Source organism: Silene latifolia, chromosome 5 (assembly GCF_048544455.1).
Source record: "Silene latifolia isolate original U9 population chromosome 5, ASM4854445v1, whole genome shotgun sequence".
Classification (NCBI taxonomy): domain Eukaryota; kingdom Viridiplantae; phylum Streptophyta; class Magnoliopsida; order Caryophyllales; family Caryophyllaceae; genus Silene; species Silene latifolia.
The window spans coordinates 1064686-1078719 of NC_133530.1; the positions used below are offsets into that span (position 1 = coordinate 1064686).

At 37.3% G+C, this 14034-nt stretch overlaps 1 protein-coding gene and 1 non-coding gene across 3 annotated transcripts; one reads left to right on the plus strand and one right to left on the minus strand.

Moving 5' to 3' along the window:
- Positions 1–820: 820 nt before the first annotated feature.
- LOC141656306 (mitogen-activated protein kinase 18-like) lies at positions 821–8453 on the plus strand. Of its 2 annotated transcripts, none has more exons than XM_074463146.1 (10): positions 821–1443; positions 3386–3794; positions 4204–4331; positions 4473–4532; positions 5791–5940; positions 6034–6189; positions 6616–6827; positions 6944–7045; positions 7252–7400; positions 7766–8453. In XM_074463146.1, exons 1-10 carry the CDS (start codon positions 1420–1422, stop codon positions 8158–8160), a joined length of 1785 nt encoding a protein of 594 aa, XP_074319247.1. In that variant the 5' UTR covers positions 821–1419; the 3' UTR covers positions 8161–8453. The 2 variants fall into 2 exon arrangements, with proteins under 2 accessions (XP_074319247.1, XP_074319249.1); XM_074463148.1 differs by having other exon boundaries at positions 851–2635; positions 2680–3794.
- Positions 8454–13638: 5185 nt separating this feature from the next.
- On the minus strand, positions 13639–13745 carry LOC141658104 (small nucleolar RNA R71). The gene has a single exon (XR_012549010.1). It is a non-coding gene; the product is annotated as a small nucleolar RNA R71 (small nucleolar RNA).
- Positions 13746–14034: the final 289 nt, after the last annotated feature.

Consider the following 14034-nt stretch of genomic DNA (forward strand, 5'->3'; position numbering starts at 1 on the left):
ATACCTTATCCAAAATAAGTCTTTTAGGATTTATACCTTCTAAAATTTAGACATATCAATATCTTATCCTCAAAGTATCTAAAAAAAATCTAATCCGTAGAACTATAAATTTCAAGATAAAAAGTATTAATTTTTTTTTTCTAATGTGCATTTATGAATATACATTGACTCCAAATAAGAAAATATTAAAAGATTATTATTTATTACATTAAAATTAGCAACAATGACTTCACTTTCTAATTTTTAACAAGTAAATCACAAAAATATTTACTCATGGATTTTCTTACGAAATCCGATAAATAGCAGTAAGTCTTCTTTATTAGGCAGTATCCATCTTAAAATGAAAATATGTTAAATATCTTTCCGTCTTACAATCCGATAAATATTTTTCGTATCAGTTCCAAGTTCACAAATACTATCTTACAACCAGTTGTATATTAGCATTGTACAACCGCCTCAAAGTTGTTGAGTTCTTTACACAAAGTTGTCGAGCTATTTTATAAGTTATTGAGCTAATTTAAAAAGTTATTGAGTTTAATAATTATTCCTCTTAAGCTCGATAACTTTTGATTAACTGACAATTTTTTATTCTAAAGCTCGACAACTTTATAACAAAACTCAACAACATTGAAAAGGTTGTACATAAACTACATACAACCAGTTGTATAATCTACTAATTGTTCCAAGTTAAATTTCTTTTATTTCATTACCATATTTAATCGTCTTAAATTTAAGACAGATATTACCGTCTTACAAAAGAATTTATCCGATAAAAAAATACTTTTTACAATTAGACCAACCCACATGGAAAAAAAGATATAAAACGATGCTTCCAAGTTCTTACCCTCTTCTTCTTATCATCTCTCTTCTCTCTTTAAATTGAAATCTCAGACCATTCATTTCTCTCTCTTTTCTTCTCCTTCATCTTTTTTCCTTCCAGAATCTCTCTTCAACAATTAAACCCCATATATTTTTATTATTTTCTCCCTACTTTTCTTCCATTTTTGTCACATATTAATTAGGTTAACCATAAATATTGGGGGAGTTTAGTAATTAATTAATTAATTAAAAAGGTTTAAATTAGGAAGAAAAGATCTGGGAGTGTGAATTTATATGAGAAAGATTGAGAAAGGAAGATGGTTTAGTAGCTCTAACTTAGTTTTCTTTGATAAAAATTTAAAGTGTTTGGACTATTCTGCCCTTGTTATTCGCAGAGGTTCTCGTTGGGGTAAATGCGGCTAATTTGTTACACACTAATTATTGTTTAAGACGAGTATATCCGTTTTAAACAAAAGACGAATTAAATTTCTCAGTTCAAATTTGTGATTTTTTTCGAGTTTTGAGAGATACCCATTTCATATTTTGGATAATAATTTGTGGGTTTTTCTGGGTTTTTGAATTACTAGTGTTTACATCAAGATGCAGCAAGATCAACGGAAGAAGGTTCATATTCTTTTGCTTTTATCTTTTATCTTTTTTTTTTTTTTTTTTGTTATTTCTATTTCTCAAGTTGAAGTGTGTTTAAAGCAAGTTTAGATCTAAAGTTTTGAATTTTTCATTGCTTTGTTCAATTTAAAGTGAATTCTTCATGTTAAGATAGAACCTTTATGCGATTTCTACCAATTACAATTGTGATTTAGTTAGTTTAGTTATGTAGAAGAGGATTTGTTGTAGTTCAAGTAAATTTTGTGACATGACGACATGTTATGTGCAAAGTTGAGTTAATTTCCTAGTAAATTCATGTAAACAGACATTATTGAACTCAATTTTGGATCTTTATTAGTGTTTTTATATATAAAAATTAGAATTTTGTTCTAATAGCCTTCTGATTCTATGATATTTCTGAGATGTACTCTTTGTTGGTGGTTGGTGATGTACTCGAGAAAATCTTATGGCGACCGGGTGTACCACGTCACCGTACATTCCAGCTAATAAAAATATTGGAATCTACAATATTGATCATAAATAACTAAGTATGGTCTAAATAGAATGAAAAAGACGGATTCTTATTGGTTAAGGTGTACGGTGACACATACCCGTATGTACTGTCGGCAGAATGCTGACTTTACTAACAAGCTTGGTTGGTAGAGAGAGTTCATGCATATCAGGGTAAATAAGGCCCTTGCTGTCTGTTAGTATGAGTATGATATCTTTGTTTCACCTCTTTTGGTCCTCTTTTACTTTTGTAGCAAAATTAGCATTTTCCAATTTTAGAAATATGATCATTGTTTTAGGATTGTTATTCAGTTTGTACTGATCTAACTTTAACCTTCTTTCTCTCTTGGTGGATTCTTCATTGACTGTTACATTGTATGAGAATATATCATTGTATGAGAATATATTCTAAGGCCTTTTTTCTTTTGTGTTTGGTGATTGCATTGTAGTGTGATCATGTTTTTTGGTGGCTTTAGAGTGACAATGCCATTTGGCATATGATTTGTCTTTAGTTTGTGGTGTATTTGCTTCCTTGCACATGGGAAAATAACTCATTTAATTATCTGCAGCATTATTAGTTGCTTTCCCTTTCTAATTTTCTGTTCCGTTTTTCTCGTTTTTCGGTTCATTCAACATAGTTATTCCCCCTGAGGTCTTGCATGTTTTATTCATATGCCACTTGTCTTTTGATTTTATATAGGTGTCATCGCTAAAGCAAGAACAAATATGTTTGAAGGAAGAAAGTGTTAGTAGTTTGATATCTGCTTTCGAAAGCTTTTATTAGCTAGAAATTGAAATATAAGTTGATCTTTATAAAACTCTCTTTTGGTACTTGAGCTGCATAAAGAAAATAGGAGATGTTACATGTACGTTTTGACAGACACTTGAGGATTCGGTGTTGGGTTGTAGTACTCTTCTAATGAAAATGGGAGATGTTACATAATTGATTCTAGACACCACCTTTCATAATTTTTTGGAATTTTTAGCTGTTGTATTGATTCTAGAGCCAATGTGGATTCATGTTTGGGATTAAATGACGATTTCTCACAGTAGTTCATTTTAGGGCTTTCTTGTTTTAGCATACAATGTATGGAATATGATGATTTCCACTTACCTGTGGACTTTAAAGATTTGTTATTCTTTGGCTTTAGAATATGATGAAATAATAGTATCGGGAGTGTTAAGCTGCTTGCGCTTCTTGGTTTGTAAAGTAGTGGTAAGCTGTTGCAATGTGCAACACAATTTTCATTATTTGTTGTTCGGAAACTGTCTCTGTGTTTGACAAGGGTGAGGTTGTGTACATACGATCCTTCCTTAAATTGCTATGGGAGGGCGCCTTGTTAAGGCATTAGAGATTTAGAGTAATGTTCTTGTTGGTGTATGGAATAATAGGCTCCCTTTCTTAGAGAACTGGCATTGTTTGCCTGACCTTATTTTTTCATTCCTGTAGGGTCAGAAAGACACCGAATTCTTCACAGATTATGGTGATGCAAACCGTTACAAGATTATTGAAGTCATTGGGAAAGGTAGCTATGGAGTTGTTTGCGCAGCCATTGATACTCACACAGGAGAAAAAGTTGCCATAAAGAAGATAACTAATATATTTGATCATATATCTGATGCAATCCGCATTCTGCGAGAAGTTAAGTTGCTGAGGCTTTTGCGACATCCCGATATTGTCGAGATCAAACGCATTATGTTGCCACCATCTAAAAGAGACTTCAGAGACATTTATGTGGTCTTTGAGCTAATGGAGTCTGATCTTCACCAAGTCATCAAAGCTAATGATGACTTGACTCGTGAACATCATCAGTTTTTTCTTTATCAAATGTTGCGTGCTTTAAAATATATGCATACAGGTTTGTCAGCTTCCCTTTCTTTTCGGATTGACACGTGAAAGTAGTTTTTTTTTTTTTTTTTTTTTTTTTTTTCATAGTCGCTTAAATCTCTATTTATTGCCGCATGCATTTGCGGACTATAGGGTAATCAGTTTCGGAGGGGATGCTGGCTCTTTAGGTTCATATAGGCTTTGAACCCCTGGGCTAATGGTTGATTGGTGAATATTCAACCTAGTGGTATAAATAGATCATTCAATTTGCTTCTAAGCTTTTCGCCCCTTTTTTTTTTTGTAAGATTCATTGTTTTAAAACTTTTTCTACTTTGTTCGTAGTACGTACATCTCCACCTTGTATATTCCCTATTTCTTAAGTTAGGCTTACATTTTGTTTATCTCTTTGGTTAGTTCTAACAAATGAATGGTTGCTGCAGCAAATGTTTACCATCGAGATCTCAAGCCAAAGAATATCCTTGCTAATGCCAACTGCAAGCTTAAAATTTGTGACTTTGGGCTGGCTAGAGTAGCGTTTAATGATGCTCCTACAACCATATTTTGGACGGTATACTTTCAGTGATATAGATTCAAAATGCTTTGTCTCTATGTTTTCTTAGTCTACCTTAGTTAATTACCATTGTTTATTCTCTTTTTGACCAGAGCATCATTTGGTAATGACCTGTTTGTTAAACTGTACAACTTGCAGGATTATGTCGCTACAAGATGGTATAGAGCTCCCGAACTTTGTGGTTCTTTTTTCTCCAAGGTAGGCATCTGCATATGAATTCTCCATATTTAAAGTACTTATGTGAGTACCTCTTTTTTCTGTCATGAGTTTTATTTTGTTAATAGTGCTCTAGATTCTTGATATGTACGCCGTTGTCTTTGTGAAAGTTGTTAGTCTTCCAAGGCTTGTGTTGACTTTATGACAAAATCAAGGGGAAAAAATGCTATCTATAGTAAAACAATAAACAGAACCTATGTTACTCAGACTCATTTAGAAATATCCGAGACGAGTGCGTGTCCAAGTGTCTGACTTGGCTATTTTTTTTTATTTGAAAAATTTGCATATTTTGGTATAAAATGAGGCGTTCAAGTGTCATACCCTTGTCCGAGTGTCGAGCCTCGAGTGTCGGACACGGGTATGCGGGGAAATTAGAAGAGTCGGAGTAACATAGAACAGAGCATCTGGTCAATTGAGAAATGGAGCATTGGGACTCATTATAGGGACCAAATAAATAGTCACAGCGGCTATAAGTCTATAACGCTCTACGGATGGAGTATTTGGGTTGTGCATTCATTTATTTTCTAGTCATTATCCGGGGACTCAATTGTACTGTTGGTTGACATTCCTGTGTTTGAGTTCCGTGATATATGCTTTTGGATGTTGTACATGAAATTACGGATGGTCTTTGAAGGCCTTTTATATTCCACATAAATTCTATGTACCATCATCACTAGAGCTTAACTTTGATTTGTTCGTCAGCTATCTGTTTCTGTTCAAGAGTTCAGCTTTCTCTTTAGTTAGGAATTTTTGCCTGTGTGATTATCAGATACCTCAATTTAGTAGGCTATAACACCACATTACTCTCTCCTAGTTGCTCATTTCTTCCCTCTTTCCTTTTTCATTGTAGTCGGATTTTCTTCCCTCTTTCCTTTTTTGGAAAGGTTTGTGTGGTCCAAATTCATTTGCATGTGGAGTAGAGTGTCTTGTGCAAAATGGAAGGGGAAGAAATGAGCGACTAGGAGGGAGTATTTATTAAACTACAGTATATGAGTATCAAACTATCAATGTGTTTTCATGTGATGCATCTTAGTAGTATTATGTTTTTAGTGCTTGAAAGTAATAGTAATGCATAGATGAAAACAATTCTTGTTCAGGAGGATTGAACTCTCCTGGAAGTTGATGTTTCTTGTCCTTCAGGTAATAGTGTCTGGTATTATGACCGTTGGAGACGGTTCGATTGAAAAGAGTTCTTCACTTCTGTCAGTTAATCTGATTGTGTGCCTTTTGTCATCTGCAGTATACTCCTGCCATAGATATTTGGGGTATTGGCTGCATCTTCGCTGAGGTGCTAACTGGTAAACCATTATTTCCGGGAAAAAGCGTGGTTCATCAGTTAGACTTGATTACAGACCTTCTTGGTACACCTCCAGTTGATGTCGTAGCTGGGGTATGACTTCAATTTTCCATTTTGATCAATTTGCATGCGATTATGCGAACCTTTATGGATTATGGTATTGAACATCTCTTATGTGGAAACCAGGTGCGTAATGACAAAGCACGCAAATACCTAACAGATATGCGGAAGAAGCAACCTGTTTCATTTTCTCAGAAGTTTCCAAATGCAGATCCCCTGGCGCTACGTTTATTAAAGAGATTGTTAGCTTTTGATCCAAAGGATAGACCGACTGCCGAAGAGGTTGGTGCTTATTTTTATGTCCTGTTGAGCTTTTCATGTCCCGACCCTTGTTGACTGGATCCAAACCCGAAAAGTACGTGCAAGAGATCTTAACCTGAATTGGTCGGAAACTCATATTTACCCAAAAATGTAAAGTTAAAAACAATATCGATAAAAAGCTAGTATCTGAAATAACCTTAAAAATGACTCGATAAGCCAACTAATCACTTGCTTTAAAGCGATCCTACCCGGAAATGAGCCGACAACAACGCACTTGAATTGTCCTGAACTTGTAAATGCGACGATTCAATCTGTATGACCCATTTGCCAAGCCTGTGTGTGATAGTTAATTGAATCATAGCTTATTGTATAATGCGGTCCAGTGGTTATTCTGTTAAGTGCTTCAAGGCGACACTAGCTAACTAGTGTAGTAAACTACGTCTCCAGGCACTCACTGATCCCTACTTTAAGGGCCTGTCTAAAGTGGAGAGAGAACCTGCCTGCCAGCCTATTTCAAAATTGGAGTTCGAGTTTGAGAGGCGAAAGGTGACTAAAGATGATGTCAAGGAACTCATATACCGTGAAATACTTGAATACCATCCTCAGTTACTCAAAGATTACATGAACGGGAATGAAGGGATGAATTTCATTTATCCGAGGTAGGATGGGCCCGAATAATTTGTTGACTTCTTTCAAATCCTTGTTGGTTCCCATGTGATAAAGTAAATGACTCATTTTTTTTACAATTACTAATACACTTGTTTTCCTTGTGCAGTGCAATTGGTCAGTTTAAGCAGCAGTTTGCACATCTCGAAGAAAATTCTGGTCGAAGTGGTCCTGTCATTCCATTAGAGAGAAAGCATGTTTCTCTACCGAGGTTTATATTCTATGCTTACTCAGTTTAAAAAGTTTCAGCACATTTTTGCTATCCTCCATTGACTTCACAAATTTGACATTATCCCTCGACATATAACTACTGAGATTAAAGGTCAATGTACCATCAAGTCAACAAGGAAATTAATTGAGACGTACTTTACAAATTGTACAAGCCAGTTAACTTGCGTCTCCTTTTCATCGTTTCAGGTCGACAGTACACTCTAGCACCATACCTCCTAAGCCACAGCCTACAGGATCTTTATTCAGGGATCCTCACGTAAAAGAGGAGATGAGAGCTGCTGAAAGCTATGGAATTGTATCTACTTCTGTTAGACAGCCGCCACGAGCCCCTGCAGGTATCTTTCCGTTTGTTTGTTTGTTTGTTTGTTTGTCAAGTCAGATAGCTTTATAAGACGGCATTTTAAACATGATGTCCCATGTTTTATTGTTTGGATTGAAAATGTTCTTCAACGGTTTCATCTCTTGATTGATTAACCAATGCTACAAATAAAAAACGTAGATTATTGCTTCAGGTTACCAGTAAGTCTCCTAAGTGGCTCCTAAGTGGTCTCGTGTTAATGTTACGTGAGACCAAACCCGTTAACCAAATAACCTGTCTAACTGAACTAAGCAATGTAATCTCTTGATTGTCTTAGCTTGAGATTGTCACAGCGGGAATTTGTTTGTGTAACATTTCCATTCCGTGCATTTTGGTTTTCAGCCGCTAGACCAGGAAGAGTCATGGGACCCGTGGTTCCATTCGAGACAGGCAAGAGCACAAAGGACGGTTACGATCCTAGGATCACGATGAGAAATCCCGTTCTTACGCCGCCTCATACCACGTCACCACAATATTATTACCGGCAAAACGTGACACCATCTCAAGCCAAGCCCATGGCTCAAGCAAAACAGCAACGACAACATGTACAGTCAACTCACGAGGTAGCAATCGACATGAATACTAACCCGTACTCGACTAACCCTAAACCAGAACACCGTAGCAGTAGAATCGCCCTCGATGCTAAGCTAATGCAAGCGCAGTCTCAGTTTGGAGCTTCAGCTGTTGCAATGGCAGCTCATCGGAATGTGGGTACAGTTCATTACAGAGTGTCATAATTGATTCTAACCGATTACCTAGGTATTGACGGACTATGAAGGCCCTACAACGGTTGAGGCATTTGTTACCTCCCTTGCTTTGGCTCTTGTTCGTTAATTATTGTGTGAGAATATGTAAGTCGTATCATTGCTCGGGTTGTGCTTCGTTGATTGGTAGATTTTTAGATAGTCGATTCTCTCTATCTTTATATTTGCGGTCTAATTGTAGTCCATTGATCGAGTAAATAAATAATGTTATCTGCAATGAGCCCCCGGCATTTGCGTCTAATTGTAGTGCATTGTAAGTCGGATCATTGTTCGTGTTGCACCATGCGATTCAACTATGCTCTCACTTCCGAAATGATGCAACCATTTTTCCAATTCGATGGCAACTCGGCGTTTTCATGTTTCCTAACAAAATCCACTTTTCTTTTCCATACAAGGCAACTTCTTGTTGAAGACATATACGTTTGTCTTAAACAAGAATTTGTGATTATAAATACATCTTTCTAGAAGTTAGTCACTGGTTCACACAGGTCAAGCTTGACGCCTTTAACTCGGTCAAAATCGAGCCACTATTGTAATAACATGTAGCTTATACAATCTCAACATACCTACCAATGACGTTCACATAACAACATTACAACACTTCAGAATTTATATAGTAAGATGAAACACTATAATATTTCTTGTGTTCTCTTATTATTTTCTTGTATTCTAGGAAACACATTAGCTGAGCGATGTGGAAGGCAAGCTAATAATGCTCTATGCCCAAATGGTTTATGCTGTAGCCAACTCGGGTTTTGTGGGACTACAAGCGCGTATTGTGTGATCGGGTGCCAAAGCTAGTGCGCTTCCGGTAGTGGGTCCATGCCGACTCCTTCAATTCCGACACCTAGTGGTGGAGGTGATGTAGCGTCAGTCAGTACCCCGGCTTTGTTTGAACAGATGCTTAGACGCGCCCCATATGAGAATTATAGCCCGGCCTATGGGCTTTACACCTATAATAGTGCTGCTGTTGCACATATACCCGACAAACAGCGTAGGTTGTGTCGGGTTCGTACATGAGTGTAACTTAAATAGTGTTTTATCCCCATTTTAACCCATTGTTGCTTGTAATTGGAAAATTGTTGGTAACAAGATCATTAATAATGACAAATATGTTTATACACAGATAATATGACGATAAAATACTATTTAAGTTGCAATAAACCAATCTCAGGCGTAAGTCTGGATACTCGTTAAAAATGGTTCAATACTCGTTATTTGGCGTTGAGATCGAATAGGGTAACTCCTGAAACAACCCTTTGATACATGGTAGGAAAATCAGGATAAAAAGAAGCACGACTTGGTACTGCCTCCCAAACGGGTCAAATTGAGGTGTAAAATACACGGTTTTCGAGATTGAAGGTTTCAGAACAAAAATGTCCGTAAATCACACGGGGGGTTTCTTGGGTCAGACAGAGCGACTTCATAAAGTATGAGGAGCAAAAGAGGAAATTTGAGGCTGTCGGTGCGTGATAAACCGATCTCGGGCGTAACTCGAATACTCGTTAAAAATGGTTCAATACTCGTTATTTGGAGCTGAGATCGAATAGGGTAACTCCTAAAACAACCCTGGATACATGGTAAAAAAATCAGGAGAAAAAGTGAATATATACATAAATTGTAGCAAGGTTTTGTGAATTTTGAGCATTCTTTTTCATTATTAGAGCATCTCCAACGGTCAGCTACAATGCATTGTAGCTTGGTTTGTCATATCGATTTTTAAAGCTACTCGACTTTCCGACAACGTACCGCTTTAATGGCAAACTACAATATATGTAGCTTGTACGAGTCCCACGTACTTGTTGTCATCCAATGAGAATTTTTTTTTTCTAAAGCAAGCATGTAACTTGGTAGAGCTATCATGCTTGCAAGCTACATCTCACTTTTTCATCTCCAATGGTAAGCTACATGCTTATTATTTTGCAAAAATTGCAAACAGGTCCTTGTAGAGAACCATTGGAGATGCTCATAGGAACTTTAATATAGACATAAATATAGAGTAAAGATAAATGAAATGTAAAAGGTTTTCTTTAATTAGTAGATAACAATAAGAGAGAGTTTCACATATGAATAGTTTAAACTTAAATTAGAGTGATGTAAATTTTTATTTGTGAAATAATATTGTCAGGTCTACTCCGTAGTATTTACAAATATTTACAAATTCTTTTTTTTTTTATAAATTGTTTAAAATTAGAGTTATGTGATATTTATTTGTTGCTTATAATATTCTAACAATAAACGTCGAAATTTAAAATTTAGTATGAATTTTGATTTTTAAGTGGTGTTTAATTTATCTAGAAATTAAAGAGGTCAAAATTTAATACTCCGTATTTGTTATGCTATTTACATTTCATGTTTTCAATTTTTTTTCTTTTTAAATTAAAAAATTGATAATCCATGTCACATTAATTCGCCATGTCACATTAAAATCCGCAATGTCACATTATTCTAGGTAACCTTTTAATAAGATTGTATAGATGTACCATTGCAAATGCCTACGTGGCTTTTTCTTATCATACGTGACATTGTCTGCGTGACATTTTGAGACTAGCCTTTTAATAAAGTTTTATAGATAATCATAATACATATGTTTAACTAATTAAATACATATCTTGCCTCTTGCAAATGATTGTGTTTGAAGATTAGTACTTTCAATAACAATTGAAAGTATCAAATGAAATTGATATACGATTAATTTACTTCTAATTCCCCTCTTTCTTTGATGCATACCGACTCGTATCGAGTCGGTTTCGGGTGTTTTTCCTTGCATTTTGTGCCCAATGCCCGTACTTGTTACCTTGTGTATCCTTTTGTAGGAAACAATCCAAGTATAGAGAAATTGGGGCAAGAAAGGCACCCCATTGCCTTTACATGAAGAAGAGGTGAAGAAATGGTAAACAGTGTGTTTTGCCGGCAAGCCGGCAGCCGGCCCACCGGCAGAACACACCCCAGACATACCAAAGAAGTTGAAAAAAGGCTGAGTGCTGTGTTTTGCCGGCAGGCCGGCAGCCGGCCCACCGGTAGAACACAGCTAAAGGAATTAAATGAAGAATTTGAGGAAAAACAAGCTTGACCTCGCTGCCGGTAGGAGCACCGGCAGCCGGTCAACCGGTATTACACACCCTTAAGAAGAAGAAGAAGTCCTGAAGAAGGTGCTGCGGCAGCCGGCAGCCTTGCCCACAAGCAAAACACGAATGCCAGATATTTTAATTCCTTGTGCGGTTTTGCCGGTAGGAGCACACGGCGTGCCGGTGCACCTAAGCAAAACACAAAGAAAGACGAGAATTTGGGCTTTTCTTTCTTTTCTTCCTCTTTTCTTCCTAATCTTGTACAAGCCTATAAATACCCCCTCTTAAACCCTTTTGTACACACAACCCTAGATCCAGAATATTTCCCCTTTCAAGTTTAAAACTTTGTTAATCTCTTTGTTAATCTTTCCTTAATTAAGAGAAGTTTTTCAATTAAATAGTGTTTGAGTTTGGGTTTGTAAGAAGATTGAAGGATTTCCTTCTTTATTATTTCTATCCAAATTGCTCTTTTGCTATTGAGTTGGTATTAATTCTCCCCTTATTTTCATTTGTTTACATTTTGTTCTTCCTTCAAGTTTGTTTGATTGTTTATGTTAAAATTGTTGTTGTTGTTTGTTTGTTGTTGTTGATTTCATCATTGTTCATCTCTTCCTTGTTTCTCTTTCCTTTGTTTCTCTTTCATTTGTTCATACTTGGATAGTTGTCCTCAAAGACTTAATCTTTGAGTTGATTTGGTTAAAGATTGTATCTTTTAGTTTAATCAACCTTGTTATTAGATTAAATCATCTTTCTTTACAACTATTGTTGGATTGTTGCATGTTTAGTACTAAGATTCATCTCCTCACCATGTTTGTGACCAAAGTTTCCATCTTCATTGTTTATTTTGCAATTAGAACCATGATTAGTGAGTAGTCTTCCACTAGGGCTCGGTTTGACCCAACATGAGTAATTTCACTAATTGGATTTCATAAAGGCTAATTATTTGGGGAATTTGGTGAGAGTAGTTTAGAGGAATGACATGGTTTATGGGTTGACTTTTGGGTAGTGTCGACTTACGACCCTTGACCACCAACGAGAGTTGGTTAGGTTGTGATTTGGATACCCGAGATTTGACCCTATTGTTGACCTTGGTTGAGACCGAAAGGGAGAACCGGGGTAGGACACCTCTAGTCTAGCGTTTGAAATCGACCCTCGAGAGAGGGAGTGGGATGACCCGGGAATTGATGGGGCTTAATGACCTTAGCAAATATTGGACTACCTTGGGAAAATGCATGTTTTTGGGGTAGTCGGGTATTGAGTTAGGGATTCCGACCTTCGAACCCGAGAGGGGGGTTGGTGGGTAGTACTAGTGTCCTATTTCGAACCCGAGGGGGGGGGGGGGAGGGGTCTTAGGCGAATTAGAGTCGTCACCTCCTCACCTTACTACCCTTGTGATTAGCCTAGAGATTTGATTGTGTGGAATTACGAATTGTTTGGGAAGAACCGAGTCTTAGGTTTTTAATATATTTGATTTACAACCATCTATTCTATCTTGCCTTCTTCTCCTATTTCTTACTTAGTTTGTTTAACCTTGTTGTTAGTAGTTCTAGCATAACCTTCTCCCTTTATTGTCGACTTAGCTAAACCATAGAGTTAAAACGATTAGTAGTCTTCCTAGCTCCTTGTGGGATCGACCCTTAATAGTGTACAACGATAAAATCGTGCACTTGCGAGGTATAGCTTGATACCATGAAGTTTTTGGCGCCGTTGCCGGGGAGTTCGGCTAGATATTAATTGTTTTCGTTCTTGTTTAGACTAAGTCTTTTGTTACTAATCCCTCTCTTAAGTGTGTAGGACTTTTTGCATGGTTAGGAGAGCTCGAAGAGGTCAACCAATTCGTCCGATTGACCACGAGATCGAAGCAACCGCGAGAAGACTAAATTCACTCCGTAGAAGAGGGCTTATAGAAACACCAATTCCTCAAGAAAATTTAGTGATTGAGGACCTTCAAGAAGAACCACGGGTCTTTGAAGCTTTCGAAAATCCTTTTGCAACACCGGAAACGGAAGTAACAATGGCCGCGGTTCCTATGAGAGACAACTTGGCTCCTAAAAAGGTGGTGAATCCGAGTATCGTCAAGCCACCCATTCAAGCCAACAATTTTGATGTGAAAGCCACCTTGCTTCAACTTGTCCAAGGGAACCAATTCGGAGGGGGAGCCACCGAAAACCCCAACGAGCATCTCAACGAGTTCTTGGATAGTTGTGACATGTTCAAGGCCAATGGAGTGACGGAGGATGCCGTACGCCTTAGGCTTTTCCCTTACTCCTTGAGGGGAAGTGCCAAGGAGTGGCTTAAAAGTTGTGAACCCGACTCTCTTCGGACTTGGGACGATGTCTCTAAGGCTTTTCTCAACAAGTATTTCCAACCCCAACGAACCGCAAGAATCAAGAGTGAGCTCCAAGGCTTCACCCAACAAGAAGATGAGACCCTTTATGAAGCATGTGAGAGGTACAAGGGCCTCCAAAGGCTATGTCCTCACCACGGTATTGGGGATGATGAGCTCATCAACAATTTCTATGAAGGGTTAAACAATGAGATGAAGATGAACCTTGATTCCGGCTCGGGGAAGGGAGCATTGGATAAGATAGATCACAAGACGGCGAAAGAGCTTATTGAAGAAATGGCTTCTCGTACCTTTCATTGGAACACTGATAGGCACAAGAGGAAAGGGAAGTGAACGGTCGAATCGGCCAACAATGTGGAAGTGAAAGAGATGATAGAAGAGCTTAAGCAACAAGTTGCCTTGATGAGCTCAAGCAAAACATCTAGCAATTCT